Below are 15,001 nucleotides of genomic sequence, written 5' to 3'. Positions count from 1 at the left end.
CAGAGGTAGAGTATTTGCCTGAGGCGTTGGTCTGATGTTACCATGCTCAGCTTTCATCTTGCGCGGGCATATTAAAGGCCAAGGTGGGCCATGTTCACTAAATTGAATTGCCATGCAAGAAATGTTTTTGTACTCCCAGCCCTTGCAAGAATCGCGACCAGACCATTGTCATCACTGAGGGATGCCTCCTTTTGACTCATCGAGAAGTACCTAGAGAGCTAAGTTCAATACTATGGTCGGAGTACGTAGCCTTCGCGTCCCTGTTCTTTCCCAACTAGGACCGCACTTCAACCGTGACAAAATCTGTGGATGCAAACGCTCGGAGCTTTCCCCACTATTTCGCTTCTAAAGAATTATCTAGCAAATCAATCTCCACTCCCAGAGAGGAAATGCTGATTTGAAACACCGCAGGTTCCGGGAAAGTCCAAAGGCTGCACCACCTGCAGGAGGCGCAAAAAGAAGGTGGATAAGTACACATCCATCATGCCTCTAAACCTTATACCAACATCAAACGCAGTGCGATCTCCAGGAACCCGCGTGCAACAGATGTCTCAACAGTGGGAAGACTTGTGAGGGCTATTCTCGCTACCCGGTATTTCTTAATCGGACGAAACAGGGTCTCGTGAAACGAGGTAGGCTTGAAGAAGTAAAAGGACCCGAAGAAGCAAATGGAACAAAAGGAGAAGAGCCACGTTGCCAACCCACACTACGATCGTCAGAACCCATAGTCGCAATGGCTCCATCGAAAAGTGTATTGCAGCGAGATCTTGTCCGAAGACAGAATGTCACCATGAACAGCATGCCTCTACCTCCCAGCACCGCCAACGTCTCTGAAGCCCAACTGATCTCTGCGTTCTGGGAACGTTACATCCCATCAAGGAGCAGCGCCCAGGCTGGCTCCCCATGCGCCTGGCTTCATCAATCTATATGCCTCCCGAATCCCCCACTTGCCTTGCGGTTATCCCTCAAGGCTTTGGCCCTGACGAGATTAGGTTGGCTTCACAGAGACGATGCATTCATCCGTGGAGGCATGGTCGTATACGGTAATGCCTTGAGAGAGCTTCAGAAAGCTCTCTATGACAAACAATCAATGTGGCAAGATGAGACACTAGCTACGTGCAATGTTCTAGCGCTCTATGAGGTAAGAAAGTTTCCTATCACCGTCATCCACCGTTCTCATCAGTATTGTACAGCTTTCCGAGTCGACACCGGCCTCAATCATCGGGTATAACAGCCATGTAGGTATGTACGTTTCGGAGATGATCATTCCTTTTTCGTAGTCGTAAGACTTGTTTCGGGAGGACACTGGCCATTTCTACCCCGGAGACCTGTCTTGAAACTCAATTATCTATCTTGAAGAAGCAATGCTGACCCTGAAATGTGCGTAGAAGTTCTAACATATCTTGTTACTTTGCGAGGGTCAGACCAATACAGATACAGTTCGCCGCTCGCGCGCGCTATGTTCGAAGAGACGCGTCTCAAGACGGTAAGCCGCATTTGCCAGTCATGATTCAGAACGGCAGCAAGACTGATAGCTCATTCTAGATGTTCCAGTCCCTCCTCCATCGCAAAGCGTCTCCACTAGGGTCTCACGAATGGTGCACGCGTCCCTGGTATCAGAAGCGGAAAGAGCAAAGTCAAAAAGACATCTTCCAAAAGCTATACGACCACGGCTTCGCACTGGCCGCTCTCCTAGAAGAGATAGATAACGCAGACCTCGCGAACGAAGATGCCAGTACCGAGACGATTCAAAAATACCTACGACGCTGCTCCGCCATGGACGCGAAAATCAACCTCTGGTTTAAGGAGCTCGTCCGCGGTTCAGACAGCCCCGTGTACTGGCTCACACCTCTCAACGACTCGATCGAGCTAGGCCCAGCCGACGGGTACCGGGCGTCAATATGCAACCACAACCGGCCGTTCTCCTTCCCGGACCTCAAAACCGCCAACGTCGTGATCATGCACTGGGCCCTCAAACTAGCCATCAGCAGCACCATCGCCACCATCTGCTCCACCGCCCTCTCGACCCCCACTTTCCCTCTGCAAACGACGGCACGACAAATGCTCGTCCAGCATGGCGAGATCGGCCGGTTGGAGAACGCGACAAACATCATGCGCTCCATGCCGTACTGCTTGCACGACAGCATGGGCCTTTTGGGCGCGCAGCAGAGCCTGTTTGCGCTGAGGGCGGCGTTGCTGTCGTTGAGGAGGAGCCAGATTGAGGAATTGACGTTGTGCGCGCGGATGTATAGGGAGTTGTATGAGAAGAAGGGGTTGAGGTATGCGAAGCAGGTGGCGGATATGGGGCCGAAGTGGGGCATTGATCCTGTGCTAGACCTTTAGGGGTATGTTGTTTACAGGCCGTGAGTGGGCACGGAAGTGGTAGACGATTCAGACCGGACCCTAGCGATTCTTACTTGGCTATCAGTCTTAGTGGATCCAGAAGATGATCATCATCACCACCACAAAATCGCTAAGCGGGCATTGTAAGATAAGCGCCTCGGGCTTGAGGACGTACGTGAATAGTTCTGCAAAACCTTAGCAAGTGGCATTGAATCACCGGACCTGCTACTCAAGATGGTATGGGGAGCGTAGGAGGACGTGGAAGAGGAAGAGGGAGAAGTCAGCGAGGAGGCTGTGGCGGAGAACGAGAAGGACAAAGAATAGGTAGAAAACATGCTCCTTAAGGTCGATGTGACCATCGTTGACCCGGCTAATTACCCTTTGTCCCAGCGAGGTAACATCTTTAACCATCGAATCCCATTGAGATTTCGCTCGACCGGCTTTCCACGGCCTCGGCTGAAGTTTTGTATGTTCGTTCGGCTTTGCTCGCCGCGGTGCTTTCTAGCCTACTGTAATGATTCTCCAGAACTTTTTTCTCCGGCTCTCGTCTTCTTCGGCGCACTTGCTTCATGTACGGCTTCTCAGTCCACGCGCGACGCGAGAGATCTCAAGCAGTACTCAAGATTAGGGCCACCGACCGAAGACGCAGATTTGCTTGGATTTCAGCAGGTCACTTGTGATCGGTGTCCAAATGCAGAGTTTTAATCATTGAGCGCTTACTGTTGTATCTCATTTTCTAGCACTTCACTCACACTCATCTCATTACTTGCTGTAATGGCCGCGGCCGTGTGGGTTTTACGCCCTCAAGCGCCTGCCTGACGCAGGGTCCCAGGCGTCCAGAGTTGTACGATTCTGACAAGAGGAGCAAAACAAGCACGTGGCGTTCTGCTTCGGCTGTAGCAGCAGCCCCACAAGAATTCCATCGTCAGGGATCGAACCACACGCCTCTTCAGCCCTTCAACCTTTGCCCAGGCTGATCCCATCATGTAGCTGACGATTGCAAACAATCTTGCAGCAAGGCTCAGAGGTGACTTTGTAATAGGGCTAAGGCTAAAATTCGACGGCCTGATACCGTTCATAGAAGCACTCGGGCAGGATCATGGTGGAGGGTGGAGTACCGTGTAGATGCCTAATGCCGAACAACGGCGACCTATCCCTCAATCTGCTTCCAAAGCTGCAGCCTCACACTTTTTGCCAGGGCTGTGCCGACGCGTAACGCCCGTTTGACCCTTTGATCCAAAGCAGGATCTGGGAGTATATCATACCCCGAAAGTACGAATCCTTACCGAATCATACCCCTACACCAAATCACACCAAAAAATGAGGTATGATTCGGTAATTTGCCATTGCTTGGGATATGATTTAAAGAGGATTTTAAATAATAGCTTCTTGATATAAGACGGTCTAATAGGTAGTGGTAGCGGTAGCGGTAGCGGTAGGCTTAATCTTATTAAACATCTGGTAGTATATGTGTGTAATTCCTATATCGGAGGGCTGTACCTCTATTTATATCTCTTCTCACTGAAAGGCGTAGCCTAGAGTATAATCGTTTTTACTTACTTAGCCTTATAGCTATATCTAATATCTATATCTTATTTAAAATATAATAGATAATTATAATTCTATAGAATTACGGTTATATATATTATATTAAAAATTTTTAAAGTTTTTATTATAATTAGATATTATTATATTTTATAATATATTTTAAAATCTTTTTCTCGATATTTCTTAGAGTTAAGCTTTAATCTCTCTATTTTATATATATTTAAATATTTAATACTTTATTATATATTATTACGTAAAAAAAAGAATAATAATATTTATTAAATTAAAGTCGAGAATATCTAAATTAAGCTCTTTTTTAATTCTTATAAAAATATAAAATCTAATTAAATTTATTTATATATCGATAATTAGTTAAAAGATATATAATTATTACTTATTACTTACTAACTTCGCTATTAAAAAAATATTTTTTAAATATATTAAATTTAATTCTCTTATTTAATCTTTTTCTATAAAAAATCTTTATATAACTCTTATAAACGAGTTAACTCGTTTATAATTAAAATTAAATATTTATAATATTTAGAGAAGAGTTATTAATTAGCGAGAGAGAAAGATATTATTTAATTAAGAGAGATAAAACTTATTATTATATTAATAATATTAAATTCTTCGAAAAAAATATATTAACCCTCGATCTAACGCGTTTTATTATTTAATTTTTATTTATATATAATTAATTATTATCGTAATTAAAGAATTTAATTATATATCTATATATAAATATATACTTTCTTAAAATCTCTTAACTCCTCTAATATATTAAATTATAAATTTACACTTACTATAGTTAATAAATTAGAACTTAATTAATATATAGTAGCTACTAAATAGATATAGAGTAAACTCTCGAAGATATAGAAATCTTTATTAGAGGGTTCGTAGCCGGCATCATGTATAGGTGGATCTCGTTGCTAGCCAACATCTGGTAGTAGTTGTTAACTCGATTATTGATGACGATGGTATTATTACGCTGCGTAATGGGGCGGGGTTCGGGGCGGGGCTCGGGCGGGGTTTGACCCCCGAAGTCTACCCCGTCTCGCCCCGTTGCGCAGATATCGTATTGTTAGGAATTATTCCTTCGGGGGCCCTACGTGGTCCGATATAGGCCCGAATAGGGGTCTCTGCAGCGTGAAGTGCGGACACCCCCGGGCTCGAAATTTCCCCTACTCGGCTTTCGTCTGATGTTCTTAGATTGATATAATTCTCATCAAATGCGGTCGGAGAAACTCCCTTATTTCTATGATCGAATAAGCCAAATCGTGGATTATCTCCTTCGTAGTTTAAGGCTTCTTTGAAAACTTATTATATCATACCCCGAGCAAGGGCAAATTACCGGATCATACCCCATATTTGGGTGAAATTTGGTGTAGGGGTATGATTCAGTAATTAGGGGTATGATTCGGTAAGGATCCATACTTTTGGGGTATGAATTAGTAATTCGCCCAGACAAGCATGATTAGCACACGCGGTGGGACGGGTCGATATCCCATAGATCCACAAGTGTATCCCACGCCTCTGAAAATAAAACGAGGATCTAACGGTTCTGGAAGCACAAAATTCCTCGCCTTAAAGTTGCATGGCGGATTTCATTGCTTGGAAAAGCCAGAGCTGCATCCAATCAGGGACGAATCAGTTCGGTAACCGTTCTTTGCTCAAAACAGACAACTCGCTCTCGCAGAATGACTTAAAGGAATGAAAAATGAACGGGCGACCATATCAAACAGCCTCGAAGGTCTAGGCGGCTGAGGGAAAGCCGTGGCAGATCAGAGGACTGAGTCATTCGTGGGGAGAGCTGAGCTACGGCGGAGATGGAGCTTCGTGAGATCGTAGATGTACAGGTGGCACAACGGACATCGAGTGTGGTGATCACCGTAGGGACACTCCGCCTTACGAATTGTATCTGGCTCAATGGTGTGAGACAAACTGCGTTTTGAGGCCCGGGAATGGCAGAATCTGTTGTCTATCAGCTCTTGTAGCTCGATCACGAGGAGGCTGATCGTAGAAACTTCGATTGAGGACAGGGTTGTTCCCCGGACAACATGGACCAATACCCAATGGTTGGTAGATTTTTCCAGTCCATATCTCGTTCGAATCTGTGTGATTTCCATGCCCCTAAGTCTGGTACATCTACGCACGCAGCACATTGTCCGGTTTATATCGACCGCTTCCATCTTTGTCCGAAGGTCCGCCACCCTGTCTATTCGGCTTTGGATTGTTATAGCTTTGTAGCTCTATCCAGGGTTGGGGAGCCACAGATGAACTAAGCAAATTGAACCCAAGCTTGGCCAAGAATGGCACAATGAGTGGAATGCAAGCGGTGATTATACTCAGGTTGACCGTGACTCTAAAACCATTGTCAGCAAACGTGATCTTACCGGTCATTCGCATGAAGTAGAACCCACAGCGTCCAGATCTGTGGCGTAACACTGGCCCCTAGATCTCACAATCAGCTCTCGTTTTTGTCTCCCCAGTACTGACGACTTTTGCATACAAGCCCAGTCCGCGCCTCGCCTAAAGTTCTTCAAGCTAGCCAAGACTCCAATGGTTGATGCACAGACTCTGAAACCACGTCAGATAGAGTGATTTAGGGGCCAATAGCTACTTATAGCAATATTGAAGAGAAGACGATTAAGATACTCCAGCGATCAACGCTTGTTAGCGAAACGCGCCATATAATCATTGCCGGCAAACCCGCAATGGCAACGTCTGTGAGAAGGTTGATAATATCATTTGTATGACTCGAGGCAGACCGCGTGTTCGTTAGGCCCATATGTCTCAAGGCTTCCGTCTGAGCCTACCCTGTCAATACAAGATGTTTGCAAGAAGTCCCAACGCGCAGGTATTGCACATCGTAGTGAGAAGTCTTGAGTGACGATGACTACACTGCTTGTGGTGATCTCGATCCACCTAGCGCACTCTGTCGGGGACATGCTGTCGGGCCTCTGGCGGATCAAATCATCAAGGCTGTAGAGTCGCAAGATGCAGTAATCCTCCTGCATACCATACCACCCTCACATGCCACCAATGGATGCGTGGACACCATGGATTGGAAATAGAAATCATTAGCTGATGAGGGCAATTGCGGCCAGTCGGGAGGGCCGCCCATATTCTCTAGACCCATAAAGCGAAATAATTGCCGGTAACGAACCCAAAGTGTTCACTGTTCCATGAGTGGTTCTAGCCTATCCGGCAGGAAACAGATGGTGATTGTTTGCATTGAGGTGAAAGAATGACGCGCGAACTTGGAAAACGGAGAGGATTCGGATGGATGGATCAACATGAAGCATTTTGGTGTAGCTTGGTGCTTCTTCACAAACAAATCCACAATAGCGGGTAGACTGCCAGGCTTACAACAAACAAACGGTCACAACACAGGCTCAGCAAGTCGTCTACTGGACGCCGTCCATGGAAATTGAGACCAATTCCTCCTTGTGACTTCGTTGGATCACTCGCTCTCCTTGTACGACTTGGGAGTTGAGAGTCTCTTGTTCTATATGAAACACTGACTGTAACGACAGCTGTAACCTTCCTTCAAAGGCGAGCATGTAGACATCTTAAGGAGCGTTGGATATTGTCGAAATAAAATCAGGAAACAATGACACCAAAGTGCCGCACGCAAAACGAAAGGCAAGATAAAATCAAATCAACACAATCTACCACCCCATTCCCAGCTCTCATCAGCTCATTCGACATCAGCTGCACAACGTATACAGACTCCAGTCCATCATCTATCACCCTTCAACATCGGTCACTACACCATCCTGAGTAAAATTCATGAAGGTCATCTTGCCAGATTCACAAGCGATGACAAACAATCCATTGTGATGCGCTATGCACATATTTCGGGGGCGAAAATCAGGAGGTAGCCAAAGCATTTTTCGGTTGCCTTCCATGATCCACTCCCGCCCAAAGAGACTCCAATGACTACCAGGCGTGGATGGATAATTGAACGAGTCTTCGAGGAGTTCACTGATCCCGATTTGACCTCGCTCAGTCTCGAGGTACGTCCCATCTGCAGAGAACGACAACTGTTTGACATCTCTGTTGATTGAGAATGTTCCCCTCAGCCGTGCAGATCCAACGTCCCATAGCTTTCCTGCACCTTCGTCAGAAGAGGATGCAAGAGACTTGCTATCACTTGAAAAGGCCAGTGCCCATGCTTTATCCAAATGACCTTCGAGCGCGTTTCGTGACTCTCCTGTTTCCGCGTTGCATATGATTATAGTCCGGTCTTGGGACTGACAGGCAACATACCTATCATTGTGCGAAAATGCTATTGCACCTGGGGATCCCATGAGGTCTTCGAGCTTGTAAAGGAATCTTCCTGTCATGGTATCCCATATTATTGCAGTCCCTTCCCAGAAAACAGCGGCGATCTTCTCGCCAGTGAGCGAAAAGGTTATCGCTTCGACACCCCACAATCTTACTTTCTCTAAGGGGGGACCTTCGAGCTCATGACGCAGAGATCCTGTTTCTGGATTCCAAATCCGTACTTCTCCCTTACCGCCACTCGAGGCAAGCTGCTCACCGTCGGATGAAAAGACAAGCCTAGGTACGACGCCTAAATCACTGCTCAGGACTTGAGTTCTCGTTCCTATTCTTGGATCCCATAATTGTATAGTGCCGTCATGGGAAGCAGAAGCCAGCTTTTTACCATCAGGCGAAAATGTTATGTGATTTACTTCACCCGAGTGGCCCGCTAAGGTAAACTCTAATGCTCCCCTCACTGTATCATATAATCGGATTGTTGTATGGGAGTCGTGGATGGATGCTATCTGGTTGCCACTAGGCGAAAGTAAGATACTATAGACAGATGGGGAATTATCTTTTCGCAAGTTTGTTGGAGAAGGATTCCATAGTTGCACTGTATCAGAATACTCGCAAGAGCTCGCTATTTGCTTTCCGTCCGGCGAAAATAATACGGACTCGACCATCGACGAGCAGGTCCCAATCAGGCTCTGTGCCTGCGTCGATAGATCCCACAAATGTATTGTCCCGTCTGTTAAGCCCGAGACAAGAGATTTACCGTCGGGAGAGAACGACAGCGCTCTGACGCCTTTCAAATGACCTTCAAACTTCCGATGAGACCCTGAGGCTAAGTCATGAAGCTCTATCGTTCCGTTAATAAAACCCAAGGCCAGCTCATTGTTCGAATTGAATGCCGCTGCACAATACTCGGCTGGGCTGTCGGTCTTTAAGCTCTGCGCTGTGCCTGTACTTCGGTCATATAGCAGTACTTCGAATACATTGCTATCCAATTCCCGAATTACATAGGCCAGCTGTCCCTGAGGTGAGGATCCCCGCAAAAGCCAATTTTCCAAAAAGTCTGGGAGTACGAGCTTAGATAAGGAGTCTTTCCCTCGACTCCATATTTGCACACTCCTCTCCTGACTTTCTACGGCCAAGTCACCATTAGGCAAGAACAACAGTGGGGCGTTAAGGTAATTGGAAGCAACATCGATATCTAGAATGCGGTGAGTCACGCCTGTCACAGGCTCCCATAGTCGTACTGTCTTATCCCAAGAAGCTGAAGCTAAATGGCCATCGCGCGAGAACGCTACTGCAAAGACGCGATCTCGATGACCTTCTAGCGTACTGCGTAGGGCCCCTGTCGCCGGATCCCACAACCGTATTGTATGATCCCGAGAAGCGGATGCTAAATATTTGCCGTCGGGTGAAAACGCGATTGCTGTGACGTGATCTGTATGTCCCTCTAGAGTCTGCACAGAATTACCCCACGTGTCTTCAACGGCTGGGAGTCTGACCAGCCAGGCCGGAAGCTGATCCGAATAGTATTTCCGGATTAGACTTCCGGTTGGACTAAATACGAGCGCGGAAGCGTAGGTCTGCAGTGGTGCTTCTTCGATGATAGCCCGGTTGCTGAGGATAAATCGTTTTGCGTCTTGGACCATCGCATGTAGGGCATCATGTTCGATGACCTAGAAGCCGGAAGGTTAGTATTGACAACTATATTTATAGCGGAGTATGGTAGCAAACCTCAACCATGTTTGCCAATTTGGTTATCATGAGCACCCCTTGGGACATCTTGCCCATTAGGCTCATAGCCTCGAGCCAGTGAAGGAAATCTTTCTCAAAGAAGTCGTGGATCTTGCCGTCACCACGGAGCCCGAGCTCGGCTCTGAAGTCTGATCCGGTGCCTGCGAGGTGGTCCATCCAGTATTGGCAGGCGTACTGAACATGCTTTGGCAACTGCTTGTTCAACGTTTCTCTCTGTATATCCTGCGGCGAAGAGCCTGGCGTCGGCAAGTGGCATATATTCCGCTTCAACCCGGCCGAAATGGCTTTCAAGCAACTCGTGACAAGCTCGCCATGCATCAATGCTTCCTGGACAAAGAAGCGCAGGTCTTCACACCTTGTTTCGTCGAGAAGGAAGTCGTGGAACGAGGGGTGAAGTAATCGTATGGGAGAATCCGAGTCGCCTGGAATGTTGAGCACAGAATGCAATGTACCCAGGGATACGTCTACCGTTTTGACTGGCATGGAAAGCAGCTTAGCCAAAGCTGAGACAGACAATTCGTCGAATAAAGCAACGATAGACCCCACAATGTGCTTGAATCGGTCGCACAACTTGGCAACCTCTCCTTCGCGCCGACCTGTGATGAGAGAGCATCTCAAGACCTGCATGTACATCTCGTCCAATTGTGCGGTATCCCCTCCACCGGCAGAGTCACCTTCGAGTATTTCAGCCAGGCGCTCTTCTGGATCCCAATCCATGGCTCCGATAAAGCGGCAAGCGGTCGCAGCATAAATGAACAGACAGTCAGCCTTTTGAACAAGCGACAGTATGTTAGCTTCGCTCGGCCAGTCATGCAGCTCATGCTGTATACTGATTCGATTGAGTTCTTGCTTCAAGAGCACCCATATGTCGTGCTCCACTGTTCGGCGGGGGATGTCGCGGAGGTCAAGATTATGGTGGATAATTTCCGGTATACTCTTGAAACCAAGGCGAATGACAATCTCTGGTCTGCTGGTTACGAAAACTCCCAAATCGATGGTATTCAGATCCTTTACTTCAACAAAAAGCTGCAGAAGGAGCCTGATATCATCGTCAGAGCCGCATTCGTCCAGTGCATCGATCACAAAATTCAATGTCGGGCGCCGGTTGAGTTTTACTCTTGACAATGGTCCGATAATAAGCTCCTTCCACTGGTTACGCAGACCTTGCCGTATAGTTTCACTATGCAATGAGATTGCTTCACATATACACTGCTTGAGTTGCGGTGATATATTGGCCAAGTGATAAGCCAAGGTACCCACAAAATTGACAGCGTTATTGGCCTCTCCTGAGCCTCTCGAGAAAAAGAAGCTGCCTCCAAGCGTATTCTGGGACTTGAATTCCTTGGCAAGGGTGCGAGCAATGGTGGATTTTCCAGTCCCAGCCATACCACTTAACCAGAATATAGGTCGTTGGTGTTGTGCGCCCCAGCCTTGAAGCTGCTGCAGAAGTTCGACTCGAGTATCCGCTATGCATTGTGGCTCATGTTGACGGTGATATGAGTCGAAAGAGGCCTCGGTAGCAAGAGGTAACTTTCCCACTTGTCGCTCCAGCTCAATAGCCTCCTGGCCCTGTTTCAGCTGGATGACATTTGCGTCAACATCAATCATGAGAGAGCTATGTTGATCAGCTCATGATGGCTAGAGAAGAGAGCGGAAATCACACGTTTGGTCTGCGTTCAACGCGAGATTGACTGTTGCCTTTAATCTCTGGAACCTTGTGACCCACTCATTTGCCTCCTTTTTGGTGAAAGGCCATTTCAATGCGCGCTTCCCCACACGTTTCATGACCTTGGCTCCTGTCCCTGGGTCCAATTTGCTCTTAAGCATTTTGATGTCCAACAAAGACTGCTCGATTGTTGTTACGAGGGACGCTGACGCCGGAGCCTTTGCTACAATCGACTCTTTCTGGAGTAATTCTCCAAATCTTTGCATCACATCGTGAAAGTCTTGGATCTCGTTGGCTAGGTACGTAATATTGCTTTTGGCATCCTTGACTTCCGAGTAGTATTTCCAAATGATCGATAGGACTTTGGCGGAGACCTGTCCAGTCGCAATAGCAGTCCCTGGGTCCATAGTGTGGCCCTTTGATCTTGGATGCAGAAACGTGTATCGATTGGACAATGGAGGCAATGCGAGATCAGACTACTGGCGGTGGATTGGGGCCTGAAATCCGCAAACACGGGCTTCACGCGCTGATGCCCGGAAGAAGTTGCAGCTACTGAGTCGTCTCGCCTTGGACTTCACGCTGGTGGAGGAGTGGTAGGCAAGGCTGTCGGACGCATGGAACCAACCTCACGCCGCCGTTCGCGGATTTTGGGACGGACAGTGTCGCTAGGGTCTCGATGCCAAAGGTATAAAGAGAGAATAAAACCTTGCGTGTCTCCATGGACGGAGGAAGATGCGAATGGATGGAGAGGATGGGCGATAGCCTGATCGCTGCCAGCAGACGTAGCTTCATGCACGCCACCCCACCCCACCTCATCTGCAGCTGCCTTAAGAGCGTGCATAAGTACCCAAGTCACTCCAGTTTGATTGGCAGAGCCCCAGATAGGTGGCCGGTACACGACTCGGATCGTCGCATGTAAAAGTGTTGGATCCTAGGGCGTGAAGAAAATACTCGTAGCCTCACGAGTGTCTGCTACCTTACCCTCATCGCTGCAGCTTTCCAGATCAGGGCTGGCAATGGTGGACCAACTAACTGGTCCACTACCAGTGGAACCGTTAGTTTCTCGTAGTTGATGGTGTAGTTTGAGGTCTACCGGTTGGTAGTTGGTGTAGTTCTGACCTTGAAACCAACTGGTTCAACTGATAGTGGAGTAGTTTATAATAAGTTTTTTAAAAAGTCGGTTTTTTGAGTTAAAAGAGCTAATGAGGCCATGTTTTATAGGGCTGAAGTAGGGCTGAAATAGGGCTGAAGTAGGGCTTAACACTTGATATATTGCCCCCCCCCCCCACTGAGCGATATTTTATCTTTTATTATAACTGCTCCACTATCAGTTACACTGATAGTGGGGTAGTCAGTTTTCAATATATGATAGTTGGTGCAGTTTGCCCTCCAAAACCAACTATTTCCACCGTTGCCAGCCCTGTTCCAGATAGCTGCAGCCATACTTTGTTGCCATCATGGCCTACAGTGGAATATCAGCGGTAGCCTGTACCAGATCGAACGGCATCTGACCCCGGGACTGCCATGCTGCATAGAGACATCAACCCTGCCAACGGTATGAAACAGTTCCTGCCAATCGATCACAGTCGAATCTAAGCGCAATCATGTTGTGCGACTTTCCCACCGGACTCGCTATCGTATTCCGCTTACACAGGCAATCTCAGAACGCTGCAAACATCTCAAACTACAAACTAGCCTGAAAGACACGGCCACAGCACCACCACCGATTACCCTCGAATCCTCAAACCACCCCCTACCACCCTCCTTCAACAAAACCCCCACCACCATCCCCTCACCTCCCCGCCAACGTCCCCACCGCAACCCTCACCCCTCCCTCCACGACCACAAACCCCACCCCGACAAACTCCCACCGGTGCAGAAACCGCGTGAGCGCCTTCAACGTCTGGCCCCACGTGACCCACTTCAACCGCCCATCGACCGTCGCCACGATCAACGACGCGTGCTCGGCGTCCACCCGGACGTAGTGCTGCCGCACGAGGCGATCCGGGTCGCGGTCGCGGACGGAGGCCTCGAGGGCGGTTTCGACGTCCTCGGTCGCGGAGAGGATGCACTCGAGGGCGGAGAGTTCGCTGATGGGGCTCGTGTAGGCGGAGAAGGTTATGATTGTCGTGGGGTTGTTGGGGATGGGGTAGATGTAGGGGGAGGGGGGGAAGGTACTGGGTGGGGGTGTGTGTTAGTGGGGGGAGCGATGGGGGGAAGGAGGGGGGGGTGGGTTGACGGACTTTGTGGGTTCGGAGATTGTTTGGTTGGAGGGGATGGAGGTGTTGGGGAATGTGTTGGGTGTGTCTGGGTTGGTGAGGAGGAGGTTAGACGGTGGATTGATTGAAGCTGCATCTGCAGAGGTTGAGAGAACGAGCGGCGCGGCGAGCAAGAAAACACTGGATGCCCGCATCTCGACTTCACACAGAATATCATCTGCTGGGTTCAAGCACCGCTTTTGCGGTGGCCACGGCACTATTAGTAGTAGTAGTAGAACAACACGCGAAAGGCACCCGTGCATTGTTAAACTTCGAGGCGCAGCTGTCAATATGTGAGTATCCGCCAACGCGATTAGCGATGGTTTCAAGGGTCCAAGCGACGTCGCTTGTGTGAGGGCTGCATGCTGGATGCATGGGCTTTTCGCTAGTAGATACCACGAATGTCGCGACAAGAGAGCGATATCGATGGTCTCCAAAAGAAAAAGAAAAAGAAAAGAAAAAAGATGTAAAAATTGCGAGTGCTGCCAGAGATGTGTTCCAAGAGAAAGCGCACCGCAACCTCAAAACAAGGAGCAAATGTTATTCAAAGCCCTGATCAACATTGCCACCAACCACCGAGCACTATCTGCCAAGACCACAGCATCCAAATCAACAAACCCGCTTCCGTGCGGTGGCAGAGGAACTCTTCTTGACTGTGGTGGCAGAGAGCCAGCCCTACCGGATCCGCTCACCGATTAAACACGGATATAAAGCCAAATAGCGGCCCCTCTCCCATGTAGGTCTGTAGAAGCAAAACCCCCCGATCGGGTCCCATGTGCGAGCCCTTTCCGCACAGCCGGGGGGGTTTTCTTGCGAGTCGCCAGGCAGCACAAAGGTCCTGGTGGTAACGGCTCGATTCTTTTGCCATTTGGTTGGATGCTCTGGTGCTTTTTTGCCATCGTTTGTGGTGGTGGTGGTGGTGGTGGTGGTGGTGGACGGAGATGGATGGGGTTGGTGCTGGGCGGCTGCTGTGGTCGAGTGGGGGGGGGGCAGAATGCAAAAGGTCGGGCGGAGTTTATCGGGTGGGTGACGGGGTCGTCGTGATGTGTTGACGATGAGGGTAGGGGGGTTCGAGTCCGGGGGGAATGTTTATTTTGGCTTAGGATTTGGTTTCTTTCCACAACGCAACTCCAGTCTTATGAGG

The 15,001-nt window shown here is 48.4% G+C and overlaps 3 protein-coding genes across 3 annotated transcripts; 1 reads left to right on the top strand and 2 right to left on the bottom strand.

The window, feature by feature from the left end:
* Window positions 1-733: 733 nt before the first annotated feature.
* Window positions 734-2,343, top strand: HO133_001356 (uncharacterized protein; the record flags this gene model as incomplete). Its single annotated transcript, XM_037292286.1, has 4 exons — window positions 734-1,141; window positions 1,194-1,242; window positions 1,389-1,486; window positions 1,546-2,343. The coding sequence occupies 4 exons, from the start codon at window positions 734-736 to the stop codon at window positions 2,341-2,343; spliced, it is 1,353 nt and encodes a 450-aa protein (XP_037151705.1).
* Window positions 2,344-7,646: 5,303 nt separating this feature from the next.
* Window positions 7,647-12,006, bottom strand: HO133_001355 (uncharacterized protein; the record flags this gene model as incomplete). Its single annotated transcript, XM_037292285.1, has 3 exons — window positions 7,647-9,854; window positions 9,913-11,548; window positions 11,597-12,006. 3 exons carry the CDS (start codon window positions 12,004-12,006, stop codon window positions 7,647-7,649), a joined length of 4,254 nt encoding a protein of 1,417 aa, XP_037151704.1.
* A 1,385-nt stretch (window positions 12,007-13,391) lies between these two features.
* HO133_001354 (uncharacterized protein) lies at window positions 13,392-14,012 on the bottom strand (the record flags this gene model as incomplete). The annotated part of the gene is made up of 2 exons (XM_037292284.1): window positions 13,392-13,776; window positions 13,843-14,012. The coding sequence occupies 2 exons, from the start codon at window positions 14,010-14,012 to the stop codon at window positions 13,392-13,394; spliced, it is 555 nt and encodes a 184-aa protein (XP_037151703.1).
* Between the last annotated feature and the right edge of the window lie 989 nt (window positions 14,013-15,001).

The sequence above is a fragment of the Letharia lupina genome, assembly GCF_014066315.1.
Source record: "Letharia lupina isolate WasteWater1 chromosome Unknown contig_12, whole genome shotgun sequence".
NCBI lineage: Eukaryota > Fungi > Ascomycota > Lecanoromycetes > Lecanorales > Parmeliaceae > Letharia > Letharia lupina.
This window is presented reverse-complemented; position numbering and strand designations above follow the sequence as displayed.